The sequence below is a fragment of the Lepidothrix coronata genome, unplaced genomic scaffold (assembly GCF_001604755.1).
Source record: "Lepidothrix coronata isolate B3197 unplaced genomic scaffold, Lepidothrix_coronata-1.0 Scaffold123, whole genome shotgun sequence".
Lineage (NCBI taxonomy): Eukaryota > Metazoa > Chordata > Aves > Passeriformes > Pipridae > Lepidothrix > Lepidothrix coronata.
The window spans coordinates 2,413,798-2,426,589 of record NW_016690303.1 but is presented as its reverse complement, the minus strand read 5'-3'; the positions used below and the strand labels follow the sequence as shown (position 1 = coordinate 2,426,589).

Sequence of the window (12,792 nt, the reverse complement as noted above, 5' to 3'; positions counted from 1 at the left end):
CTGCTAACCAATTAGTTTGTTTACCAACACCTAGAACTGCTGAAACAAATATTAGTTTTCCATTTCATTAAAGGATTAGGACAAAGTTGCCTAGTTAAGGAAATGACAATTCCTCTGCACAGACACAGGTGAAGCTGCTATTTCCTTGTCCATGAGCAGGAAATCCCACAAAGCCAAGAGAGATGAAAAGGAGCAGTCTGAGAAACATGTTCACTTCTGACCTATGAGAATCATTTCACCAAGTGCCAAGGTCAACAAACAACAGGATCCTTCCACTGACTGCTTTCATCTCAAGGGGGGAGCTGAGCGGGAAATGGTTTTTCTGTGCTGTTGAAGTACATTTTCATGCTCATGAAAAATCTTTGGGTCTGTAGAAGGATTACAGTTTGTGCTCTGTTTCTGCAAAATGTATATGACAGAAGGAACTCCCACGCACAGATTATGTTCTTGGCACAGGAGGTCAGCACAGGGATCTGACCCCAGTCTTCAACTGGCCCTGATGAGCATCTTGATCATCAGTGCAAGAGTTTCCTGAGACCTTCCCCTTTGCAACTTGTCCTTTCCCTCTGCTTGTGCTTCACACTTCATGCTGAGCTGCCTGACCTCTTCTCAGGAACACTACTAGGTCTGTTTTTACTGGAAATTTCTTTCTTGACAAGGCATCGCTATTCAAGAAACAACAAAAATCTTTCATCACCAAACTAGTTCTGCTTTGAAATGTTACCTTCCCAACACACTGGTCATGCCTCCGCTTGATGACTTTGCTGTTTCTCCGTACTGTGGCTGGTTCTGAACTACCCAAGAACAAATCCAAAAGGAAAAAAAAAGACTGAAAAAAGCGTACAGCTCTGCTGCCCTTTGATAAACTGTAGATGAGAAAACAGAAGTGATAGCTTTTGCACATGATTGCTGATAACCCCCAAAAGCACTGAACTCCAGTCAGTGAATGGAGAGAGAGCACAGTAATCAAGTCCTGCCAGGCATGGGAAAATCAGAGAAGAGGAAGGAAAAGGAACAAGGACAATACGTGCTCTTCCTTATCAACGTATCTATACTGTCTTTGCAAGCTCCTCTTGCAATTGCTGTTTGTTCACATTTTTAACCACGGCAAATAACAAACAAGCTTTAAAAAATTTAACTAAATTACTGAAAAGCTGTAACTGAAGAGAAGGAGCAAAAGCTGCCTGTGGACATCCAAGACCTTCTTTGCTGCTCATCTACTGCTCACAGTTAGGGAGATGATTAAAGCCCTGATCCTCCTGTCCAAAACATTTCAACACCCACTCACACGCAACTGATGGCAAACCCTAGCAAGACAGCATTGCTAAAGGAAGTTCCAATAGGCTACAAAAAACTGATTTTTCCTCTCTTTATACGCATGCTAATCTATCTGGTATGAGTCTATGTTTCTCCAGTTGAGAAGGACTTCTGAATTTTATGGTTAGGCCTCAGTCCTGCCCCTAACCCAATGGGAAAGTGACACTAGGACCTTGATCTGTTTAACTACTTCAGTATATATTTCCCTTTCCAAGACTAAAACCTTTCATTTAAAGGAAATCTTAATAAAAACCCTGCAGGACACTGGCTGGATTCCATCCCGAATATTGTATTATGCATATATTTTATCTCTTCTAACACATTATGACTTTCAGGAAAAATCTTTTACTTTGGTTTTGTACATCAAACCATGTTCACCTTACCAGTGCATCCAAAGTCCCCACAGTGATTTAATAGTGGTGCCTTCCCCTGCATCCAGCTGAGGTCTGCCGGGATCACAGGGCAGGGTTTGAGCCCTTGCAGGCTGGCATGGCTGGGGGAAAAAAGGGAGCAAACAGGCAAGCAACTTCTCATAGCTGCTTTTGTGTGGCTCACTGAGGATCTGAATGCACTATTGATTCCTTAGCACTAAAACAGATTTGTAATCCCTGTGTGTGTAAGACAGATATCTCCTTCAACTCTAATCTCTAGCAGCTGTCAAAGACTTAAATGGCTTGTAGCTGGCTGGCATGCCAAAATCAACCAAGATTTTAGGCCTGCTTGCCTAAGGGGCAACCTATGAAACAGGAACCAATGGAAGCCATTCTCCTGCCCTGATCACAGTTGGACAGGGCTTCCTAAATTTTGCAATGTATCAAGTATCCAGACCATACCAGCAAAACAGACTAGAGAAAACAAATGATTGCACCCCCAAGACTCCATGCCACCCCAGAAACCCACCTGCCCCTATGGCTTCTTGTTGAGGATATACCCTCCCAACAATTTCAACGGGGCTCAAAGTGCAGTGGGATTACTCTTCTGTGGAACCTCCTGGAGGCACTACCACTGCCACTGTCTCATCATAAAGGGAAGTGCTGTTAAAACGGAGGTAACCAGAATTTACTTGGCAATACTGAGGTAGCATCATAGTAACTTACATCTTCAGATAGCAGTCTCTTACTGCTCCTGGTTGAAAAGTTTGGTTTCAGTTAGGAAATAATTCAAGGGTGACTTTTTTTCCTTTTAGGTAAAACTTATTGTTCATTAGCACTGAGCCAAGGGAACACAGACACCACAGCTATCCTTGGTCAAGATATGGGCTCCCCTAGGGCAAAATACTCTCACAGCAGATTTTTGTACATAACCATTTCCTCAACTTCCTGTACAAAAAAGTGATCAAAGATTTTTAACCAGTCCATCTGTTTCCCAGTGCCTACCTTGAAATAATCCTATCATGCTGGCTACTGGGTGAAACCTTCAACAGGATGGTGACATTTGTTGGAAATGGTCCAATTTCTCTTTCATGCAGTGTTTGACAGGTGAGGAAATAATCCAAGGTTTTGACTGGGATGGTGTGACTAAGAACATAATGGAGCTCTTCTGAAAATGTATGTGCTATTACTAAAACTATCCTTCAAAACACCCATGAAGTAAAAACAAGGGGAAAAAAGAAACTTTGTTGCACTGTCTCCTGTTTGACAAAACAGTCCCACATTAACAGCAATAAGCAAATTAAGGATAAAGTTCAGCCTCCAGAATTAAATTCCACAACAGGATTTTCTCATTTTTTTTAACTGGATGCAAAGGAAACAAGCGTTGAGGAAAAACATGCATGCAAGTGACATTTTCGCAGGAAACTTCAAACCTCGCTGGAGTTAATTTAGATTATACATCCTATTATTGTGGCAAGAGACACGTTCTGTTTTTCAGTAACTAAAACACACTGGGTTATCCTAACATGCCTCCAAGCAGCATTTCCAAGTAGTCTGTACTATCTTCAAAAAGTTGCAAACAGTTAGGACTATTTATTGAAGAGAAAAATGAAAAACAAAACAAAACAAAATACAGTTCTACTCACACGCTATTTATTTATTTTCAGCAGTCTGCTTACACAAAAAACGTCCTGGAGCCAAAAGCAACCAGCTGGGCGGGTTACTAGCCGCGCTACTGGGCGCGGTGCCAGAGCTCCTTTCCTTCCCCTTTCTTTTTTTTCGCCTTCGTACTTATTTATTTAATAACGGGGGCAAAAAGTAACCTCGAACCTCCAGGGAGGTGGGGGGGGGCACGGCGGAGCCTCTCACCCCCCGGCGGCTGCCGAGAAGGACGGGGCAGCCTGGAAAGCGGCCGTCCCTCGCGTCCCCGCTGCGGTCCGAAGGGGCGGGCGAGCGGCGGCGACCCGGGGACCGCGGGCACTGCTCTCCCAGGACCGTGGGCTGCTCCCGCCGCCGCCACGGCCGCGCTCCCCGTTCCTCCCCGCCGGGCGCTCCTCGGTACTCACCGCCGGCCGGCTCGGGCAGCGTGGAGACCGAGGTCTGTCCCATGGCTGGGCCGGGAGGCGGTCACGCCGCCCGCCGGGCGCACAGCCTCCGCCGCGGCTGTTCCCGAGGGGCCATCCCAGTGCTGGCCGGGGCCGCGCTCCCCGCCGGCGGGCGGGGGGCGGCTGTTCCCGCGGCGGCTGCGGGCCGGCGGCTGCCTGTCATCGCCGCCCAGCCGCCCGGCCGCCGGCCGCGGACCCGGGACCCTCCGCCTCCACCCCCGCCCCGCTCCACCCCGCCCCCGGGCGCCTCGGCCCCACCCGGCCGGGGCTGCGCTCCGCTCCCAGCCCGGGTCCCTGCCCGGGGGGGAGCGCAGAAGTTTTTAATAAGTTAAAAAGGAAATTAAAGAAAAAAAAAAAGGAAAGGAAAACCACCTTAGTTACACGGAGATCGGAAAAGACGGTGCCTAACTGGCGAGGCTTCCCGCGCTGTTAGCGTGTCCCGGTGTCTGCCTACCACCCTCCCCTCTCCGAAGCCCACAGGGTTAGTCCAGACACACAGTTATTCCCACCCCTTCTTATCGCCTCTGAAAGTACAGGGGAAACTTGAGGCAATCTCAGGGAGCGAATCCCCATTGCCCTGCTCGGACGTGCTTCACTGCTGGGGGCAGTCTCCAGGGCTGTGCTACCGCCACGAGTGGAAAACGAGTGGCTGGGCAGGGCACGGAGTCGTTACCAGCCCTAGTCTGGCTGTAGCGCAGGTCTGAAAAAGTGCCCGACCCTCACCTCACCCACAGGTGAGTAATCAAAGACAGGATTACTTTTAATTTTGAAAGAAAGAAGATAGTCAAAGACAGCAACATCCAGACAGAACTCTGCAATAACAAGTGACAAGAAGCATCAGAATCAATGGGATACATTTATGGGGAAGATGGGAGGGAAATAGCGATTGTACATATAGCACTAGGGCAAAAGGAATAATGGTTTGTTTTCTTTAATGCATAAGTATAATCTAAGCAGTGATACAAGCTTAATGCTAAGCTCACTAGACCAAGCTTAACGCTAGAGCTAGAGCTAGCAACTGTTACCAGTGACAAAAAAAAAAAAGAAAATGTAACCCCCCCAAAAAAACTCGAGTGCTTAATAGGTATTACTATGCAGTATCTAGAAACAAGCAGGGAGATGCACATGCATCACAGAAGGACACTCAAGGCTCATCCAAAGAACACCTATCAGCAAGCCATATGGTGAAATTACTATATTTCTCAGTGGTCTGGAAATCCTAGAGGGAAATCCTAGAGGGGTTAAAGAGATGTCTGACCTGCTGTTCTTTGCATGTGTTGGCACTGTGGTGATGCTTCAGGAGATGGAGAATTGTGTTAGTGTGGGGCCCACACTAAGGACACAAATGGAGCACCACAAGTAGCTGTGGTTTGTGTAGTAGGCAGAAGACTGTCAGCTAATATATTAGATTGTCAGCTAATATATGGTGAACAGAAAAGAACACAACTAATGCTAGTCTTTATGGGTATTTTATAGAAAATAGGTCCTGGTAAACAGACCTTTTATTTCCTTGTTTTATATGATTATGTGTTAAATTGCCAGAGGCTTGAGTGGAATAGACTTCTGCTAGGTACTTGATTTAGTAAGAGAGAAAAAAGTGAAGACAACACAAAATTAATAAAGCACAAACAGATGAAGGCTAAATGAAAAGCAGATCAATTGTTCAAGGAGCAGTACCATTTAATGAGGGTGTTTCTGTTGGGGAGCTATGGGGAGGCTCATCAGTGTTTTCACCAGCAATCTAGAAAAGTGTTATTTCAAACAGCTTTAAAAGACTACATAAATCATCACCAATAGCAATTTTAGACAGAATAAATATTACCAGAGTGATAATGAGGACAAGGCAGTCACAGAGTTATCTGGATTATTTAATAAATTCAGCTCTTTCAAACAAGTAAGTTTTAATAGGGTCAAAAAACCGCCAGACTTGCAGGATGGAGCAACACTACCTACAGGGCCAAGGAGAGTATCTTAGAAAGTTTCTCCATGCAGGAGCTTGGCAAAATTCAACATGAGCTCCTAGTGAACTAGTGCTGATGCAAAAGGGATCTGATATCCACATATAGATGTGCAAATAGGAAAGGCGCAGGTAGAATTCCCATTAGATAGTTGTGCTTTTAATCAGACAAAAAGTGGTGTCCTATGTTCAGTGTCTTCTGCCCCTTAAAATACCACTGGATGATGGCAGACAGCTTGAAAGAGATGAGATGGAAATTGCAGAAAGCACTCTTGAACAAAAGGTGTGAAGAAAGTTAGTGCCAATGCATTCAGGAAAGCCTGATGTGCTGCATTTTAATCTAACAGTGCCTTTGCAAGGAGAGAATAGCATTACAACAGTCCTGGATGTTCAAACACTGAAGGAAAGACTCTTTGCCTGACACCTCCAACTCCAGGCCCTGTACAAAGCATGGAGTTGAAGACAACTAAGTGGTACTCATACAGAGACACGAGGCTAAATTATGAAGTGGGAGCCAAGGGCAAGGTAGATGATTTAGTGGTGCCTTCGTCCAACCCAAGGAAAGGCTTTCAGAAGGGCAGCTTGTTGAACAGACAACTTCTGTCATTTATTTCTTGGGATTTTTTTTTTGGCGTGCAATTTGGCACATTTATTTTTCTTACCTTGAAAAATTTTTTTAAAAGAGTTTGTTTTGAGAAACTCGAGTTACCTCTTTGGAGACACTTGTAAACAGGAACCTAAAAGTGTTCCTGTCTGCCTCTGGTGAATCTCATTAATTTTATCAAAGGAAATTATGTTCTCCTGCTGCGTAAAAGCCCAGTTTACAATGCAAAAGTATATATCATCCGTCTGCTATGATTCACATGAAGTAATAAACTCCCCAAGGTTGATTCATGAGCTGATAAAATGAGTTTAGTTGAATTAGTTGAATTAGTTGCCAATTTCTTTTGGTTTGGTTATTCTGTCTGTTTGGGGTTTGTTTCTTCCTAACTTAATTGAAGGTAGTGACTTTCTTCTATATGTTTTCCCTACAGACACCTCCTTTTTAAGGGTTCTGTCTTCATACCTCAGCAATGCTCAGTGGTATGTTGTAGAACTAATCAGACATGGTTACACCTTCAGAAAGTAGGGGATGGAAGCTCTATTAGGGAACATCAGTGTTGATTTATAGCACTAACAGATTATAGGCATTATGCTGTATAGAATCAGAAAATGTAGCTTCTGCTTATAAAAATTTACCCAAAAGAGCAACCAGTAAACAAGAAACAATTTACTTGCATTTGAAAATTTAAAGTTCTTATTAAGGGGATTTTTATTCATGATGGACGAGATAATTGCCAGCATCCAATACCAGCACCATAGATTCTTTATTCATCTTTCGTAAAGTGGGCAAAAATAAATACTTTATTTTGATCCTGAATTGGGAATACTAGTTGAATATATAAAATGGTACAGGTGCATACAACGGTTATGTCTCTTTCTGCTTTATTTCCTGGCTAAAGATGCAAAGGAGCAATGTATACATCTCAGGTACTCACAGTCATTAAAGATCAAATTAGAAAAAACAATAGCACTTTTCTGCTTAAATCCTGCCTTTTAAGCCATTTGATTAAAGAATTCAGCTTGTGACTCACTGATGGGAGGGAATGAACCATGAATCCTCAAGACTGTACAAAAAGGTGTCTACCAATGTGACCTGTAAGAGAAATTGGGCTGTCGAAAGCCAAGATATGACATTTCTCATATGCAGAGCTATATTTATGTAATTGCCTCCACACAGAAGGGATTTTATCGTCCTGCTGACATTCCCATTTGAACATCCACACAAAATACATAAACATTCAGTTGTCTGTGGACTTTTATTCTGCAGTATGATAGAGGTGTTCTCATCTGTGCATTACATTTTTTGCCACGTTGGCAGTTGGTGTTTAGGACAGTTAAAAGTTTAAGGGTACAAGAGTGTTTGATAACAACTGATTCTAGCAGAGATTTGAGATTACAATTATGTAGATAAAATACACCTTTATTTGCTATAATTTCCTTTTTTTTTTTTTTTAGGATTTAGATGGCTTTATCTATGATGTGTTAAGATGTATATTCCACTTCTCCTTTAAACAGCTAAAAGGATAAAACACACAAATGGACTGCCCAGCACTTTTCAGCTATTGTAGTCTTCTGGAGTTCCTGGAAATCCACAGTTGCAAGCAAAGCAAAAATGGGCAGGGCAGATGAAAGTGAGAATTTCAGGATCATTTTATCCAGGGCTAGTCTTGTACTAATACTATAACAAGACGCTGAAACATCCCAAGGAAGGTGGGGAAGCTGATGGGTACAACAGTTGCCAGTAAGTCATGCCAGACTGTTCTGATATATCAGCATCAATTGGGTTCCTGGACCCAGTGTCCCAGTTAGATTTGAAATTTCAGCGTCAGTAACAATACTGCAGTTATCTGATTGCCTCATGCTACACACGCAGTCCTTCCCTTCTTGACCCAAGTTATTGTGTTGAGTACTGATAAATAAAATAGACACTCTGCTGACCCTCAAGAACTGAAATATTCCATCAAAAGAGGAAGAATAGCTTCTTCATGAATTTCAGAAGTGTTTGTAAAACAAGCATATTGCACTTATCTAAATGACTGATACGAGATCTCTTCATGGAAGATGATGTGAAACTTCCAATTTGTTCCGAAGTTAGAATGAAATAATACACACAATAATCTGTCTCACATATCAAAGACCAAATTCCTTCCCATCAATAAAGTTTCAAAGACAGCTCTATTTCAGTGTGTTTACTATACTGGGATGATGGATAGCAATAGATGACCTACAACTTGTAGGATGCTGTTGCCCAGTCTTTAAAGTTCTGTAGGCTTGTACAAAAGTAAAGAGGCATTTTAGAAAGGTGAATTTGTATAACTATTCTTTCAGTCATTGAGATTAATTTATGGCATTAAATATAACAGAAGCTACAAGGACAGGCCATCACATTCAATCCCAGGATTCATAATGCAGGACTGGCAAACACATTCAGCCTTATAACAGGAAAAAATTTTAGCACTGAGTCTAGAACAAAAATGAACAGACAGGTGGTCCTCCCACCCCGCCCACCCACAACTCCTGTCAGCGTGCAGAACTGCTGGAAGATGAGCAGCACAGTGTCCAGTAGGCTGCAAAGCTGTATGATTCAATGAACAAAGCAAAGGTTATGGCATGAGCAAACACAAGCAAGAAGCAGGTAATTTTTTTGTCATGGGTCACACTAAGGTTTATAATGATGACACTGAATTTGTACCTACTTGTAGAAAACCCGCATTTACAAAAGGGAAGAGTTTGGGGAGGGTATCACCAAAATCAGTTTGTGTGCTTAAGATTGAAACATCAGCTGTAGTTGAGCTAAAAATCTAGTTCTGTTTTCTGTGAAACTGGATGCAGTTTGGCACTGTCAAAATAAAATCACAGGCCATATTCATGGATTATGCTGACATTGTATTGGGAATTTAGGCCATTTCCTTTTAATAACCAGGGACTTTTTTAATAACCCTACATTATTCTCTCATTTGAAAATGTTTTAAAATATTTTTCTGTGTCCTTTTTTTACTTTTATTTAGCAATGCTATGTTCTCATCAGTGTCATCTCCCATTTTCAATGCCCATGTATTAGGCAAAAAAATGAACTTGAAATCTTCTTTAAAAAAGAGGCTCTTGTCTTTGCCGGTGATCATCACCAGTCTTCCTTCCTCATAAAAACCTGTGGTACATAATATCTACATAGCAGAATGGAAGGCAACTGTACAGCACTGAGAGGAGCTTCTGTGGTTCAGTCTCTAAATTTGGAAGCTAGAGGTTCAAAGCCTTGGATCAGAGGCATTAATATGCAAATGAGAGCTATTCTGATTAAAATATGTAACAGAGATTTTTTGAATGAGATATGCTTGTTCACATTAAGATTGCATTGGGTGACAGGTAGCAAGGCCCTTACTTATGGAAGATCTGAAGGGCTCAGACTCATTTTAGTATTCAGGTGATCTTGACTCCTGTTTCAATGTCTGTTCTCATTCATCCTTACCAGCTGTTAGCTGTCAAACACAGGAAAGACAGCACAGCTGGACAAACTCATTCCTGGTAATTTGGCACAGACAGGTTTTTTTTCTGCTCACAAATTATCTGCAAATAGGTTCTGCACTTGCAAAGCTGTTTGCTGCTCTAAATTATTCACCATAACAGTTTGCAAGTCAGTTTTAGACACTAAGAAGCAGGTAAACAATTCATGGCAACAGCAGTTCAATAATTTATTATCTAGGTGTGTGCTAGATGCCCTCAGCTGTGGGCCTTTCTTTGTGCTCTCTGACTCAGGAGTTTTACCTGTACCTAGAAGAAACTTTCCCAACAGTACATCAAAATGATTTTAAATGGTTATTAATGAATGCTTATGGATCTACTTGTGTGGTTTTACCGTCTGATCTGTGACTTTCTTCTGTTGTACCCTTTAATTTAATGTTCTCTTGCCTATATTAAGTAACTGCCTGGAAAATTTTTGTAGGAAAGACTTCTACAGACTTGAACATTGCAAGTATGTTGAAAAATCTTCATTTGAATAATACTTTGCACTTTCTTGTGGTACTGTATGCACTGAACTTTTGAAGTAATTTACATAATGTGTGAGGTTGAAAGGCAGAAAATAGAAGGAAAATGGTCCCAACACAAACATTTTGGGAGTCATGGAGAGCAGATCTACTCATCTCCTGTGCATGCTCCTCAGCTTCAGAAGCTGCCCTAAACCCCCTCTGCACTTTCTTCATACATTTCAATTTCTACATGCTTTATCCCCATTCCAGTTCTATTCCACAATATCTTTCAAACATGTTTTCTTTCCCTGTTGTTCCTTAAAGGCAAATTCTAAAACTATAAATCCTTCTGAGTTTTTTGACTTTTTTCTTCATCCTGCGGTTGTTGCTAATGTTTACTTACTTTGCTTGTAATGATCTGAAGTCAGTTCCCTTGCTTTGCTTCATCAAGGCTGGCCTACACAGGAACCTTTATTTTCTCACAGATCCAGAGTATTTCACTAATTATTTGGAGTATTTCACTAATTATTTGGAGTTTTCACTAATTATTTGGAGATTCAAAATCTCTGAAATGTCTGATTTCACAGATTTTGAAATCTACTGTTTCAAAAGTTATCAGCTGCCTGAAGACTTCCGATGTAAACAGTAGAAGCAGTGTAATGCAGATTTTGGAGAACATCTTGTGCAATATTATGAAAAGGGAACAAATGAGAGATTCAGACCCTGATTAATCAGACCCTTCTGACACTAGGTGTTATGGTTTTTTAATTTGAATTTACTGAAAATTAATATGTCATAAGAAATGTGTGTTATTCGGGGCAAGGATCTTGTCTTCTTTCAAGAAGGGCTAAGCATCGTGCAGTTTATGCTGGAAAAATCTACCTCCTGTCTTTGTTTAAAGCACCAAGGGGAACTGACATACCAGATCACACTGTGTCCCTAATCCTAGACCATATATTCCTGAAAACAACATGAAGAACACCCCCAAAGTCTGTAAGGTCTCACCCTAATACTTAATAATTTAAATGCCATAGTCCTGGTTTAAAATTTAAACCTTAAATTTTCTAAAACTCTTCTACATGTTTCTGATTGTTAATAACAAAAACTCTCGATACTAATGTTGCTCATACATGATCATTTCCTTTGTGCCTCATACTGACTCCTGGATCCTAGCACCTCCTGTTGCATGGTGTCTCACTGTGCAGTGGCAGCTCTGTGAAAGCACAGGAGAGCATTTCCTTTCCAGGCAGAAAATAACCATCAGACATTTTCCAATCAACAGTGGGTTTGTCACCAGATATCAATTTTGTCCAGGGTTACAGATTTATGATGAAAGACAAAAAGGACTACATTAAAAATTATAAATAGTACTCTGCCTGTCCTAGTTCAAGCCACTGGGGACAAAGGAAGCAATCGTGTAACAATGACATGCCGGAGTGTAGAGTTCCTCAACAGTCAGGTTTCTGCCAGGTTTTCAAAGGCTTTAGCTGCTTCAAGTTTGTATCACTAGCTACAGTAAACAGAGTGAACATGCCCCTTTACTGGTACAAGCTGGCATGTCCCCAGCAGAGAAAATGAAGTAGTGCAGCAAAAGGCAGCTGGAGGTCTGTTCTTACTGCAGGACATCACCTTTCCTCCTCCACCTCTTCTCTCAAGGCCTGTTGCACCTTGCATTTTGTTCACCACAGAAGTGGTAACGGTACTGGAGTTCCCTAATTCATCATTTTAAGGAAAGTCTCCTACTGGCTGGAGTGGCTCCCCTTAGGCATTTTTTCTCTCTCATGTCTGGGCTTAACAGCAGCCTCTGGCTGCCTTCTGGCTGCTGCTGCTGCAGCAAAGCCCAATTATCTGGAGAACTTCTGCGCTCTCCAGTCTGTCCAGCAGTGCCTCCTTGCTTCAGAGCAGTCTGCCATGATACTGGTCCAGCTGCACTGACCATTTTCCTTGGAAAAACACAGCTTTCTGCTCTTCAGGGCATGTGTGGTGGTTGCTGGCTGTGGCCTTACCTCTACATTTCCAAGCTCCTTAATGAATCACTGCTTTTTGGCACCAAAGCAAAATAAACACATCATTTTGGGTGCCTTTGCCAAACATATGTACACTTGGAGCAGGTTTTGAATGATAGAAAGCGAAAGGTTTAATGAAATGTGTAGGCTGTGTAGCTAAAAGTTGCAAAAGAGCCAGAAAATATGAAACTGAAGACCACAACAGTATCATTAGCCCCCAAAACTGTTCAGATCTTGTATATTTTTTGGAACACATGGAGGACTTAATAGTAGTGTGTCCACTACAGCCTAACCAGGAAAAAACAGTAATAGAAAGCAGCATAGGGGTGCAGGATCACTCATCAGTGTGATGGTTAGATGCCTTCCCCTTTCCTTTTCCTCTCCCTTTTCTTTTCTCTTTTCTCTTTTCTCTTTTCTCTTTTCTCTTTTCTCTTTTCTCTTTTCTCTTTTCTCTTTTCTCTTTTCTCT

General features: G+C 42.0%; 1 protein-coding gene across 5 annotated transcripts in view; it reads right to left on the bottom strand.

The window, feature by feature from the left end:
* Positions 1 to 12,792, bottom strand: part of PHACTR2 (phosphatase and actin regulator 2) — a 135,926-nt gene that overhangs the window by 71,279 nt on the left and 51,855 nt on the right. The window contains exon 1 of one of the 5 annotated variants that reach the window (XM_017825888.1): positions 3,755 to 3,846. The exons of the other annotated variants lie outside the window; for them this stretch is intronic. Within the exon in view, the coding sequence (XP_017681377.1) occupies positions 3,755 to 3,797 (43 nt within the window). The 5' untranslated portion in view covers positions 3,798 to 3,846. Of the gene's footprint in view, positions 1 to 3,754; positions 3,847 to 12,792 lie in introns of those variants that run through there. 5 annotated transcript variants of the gene reach the window in all.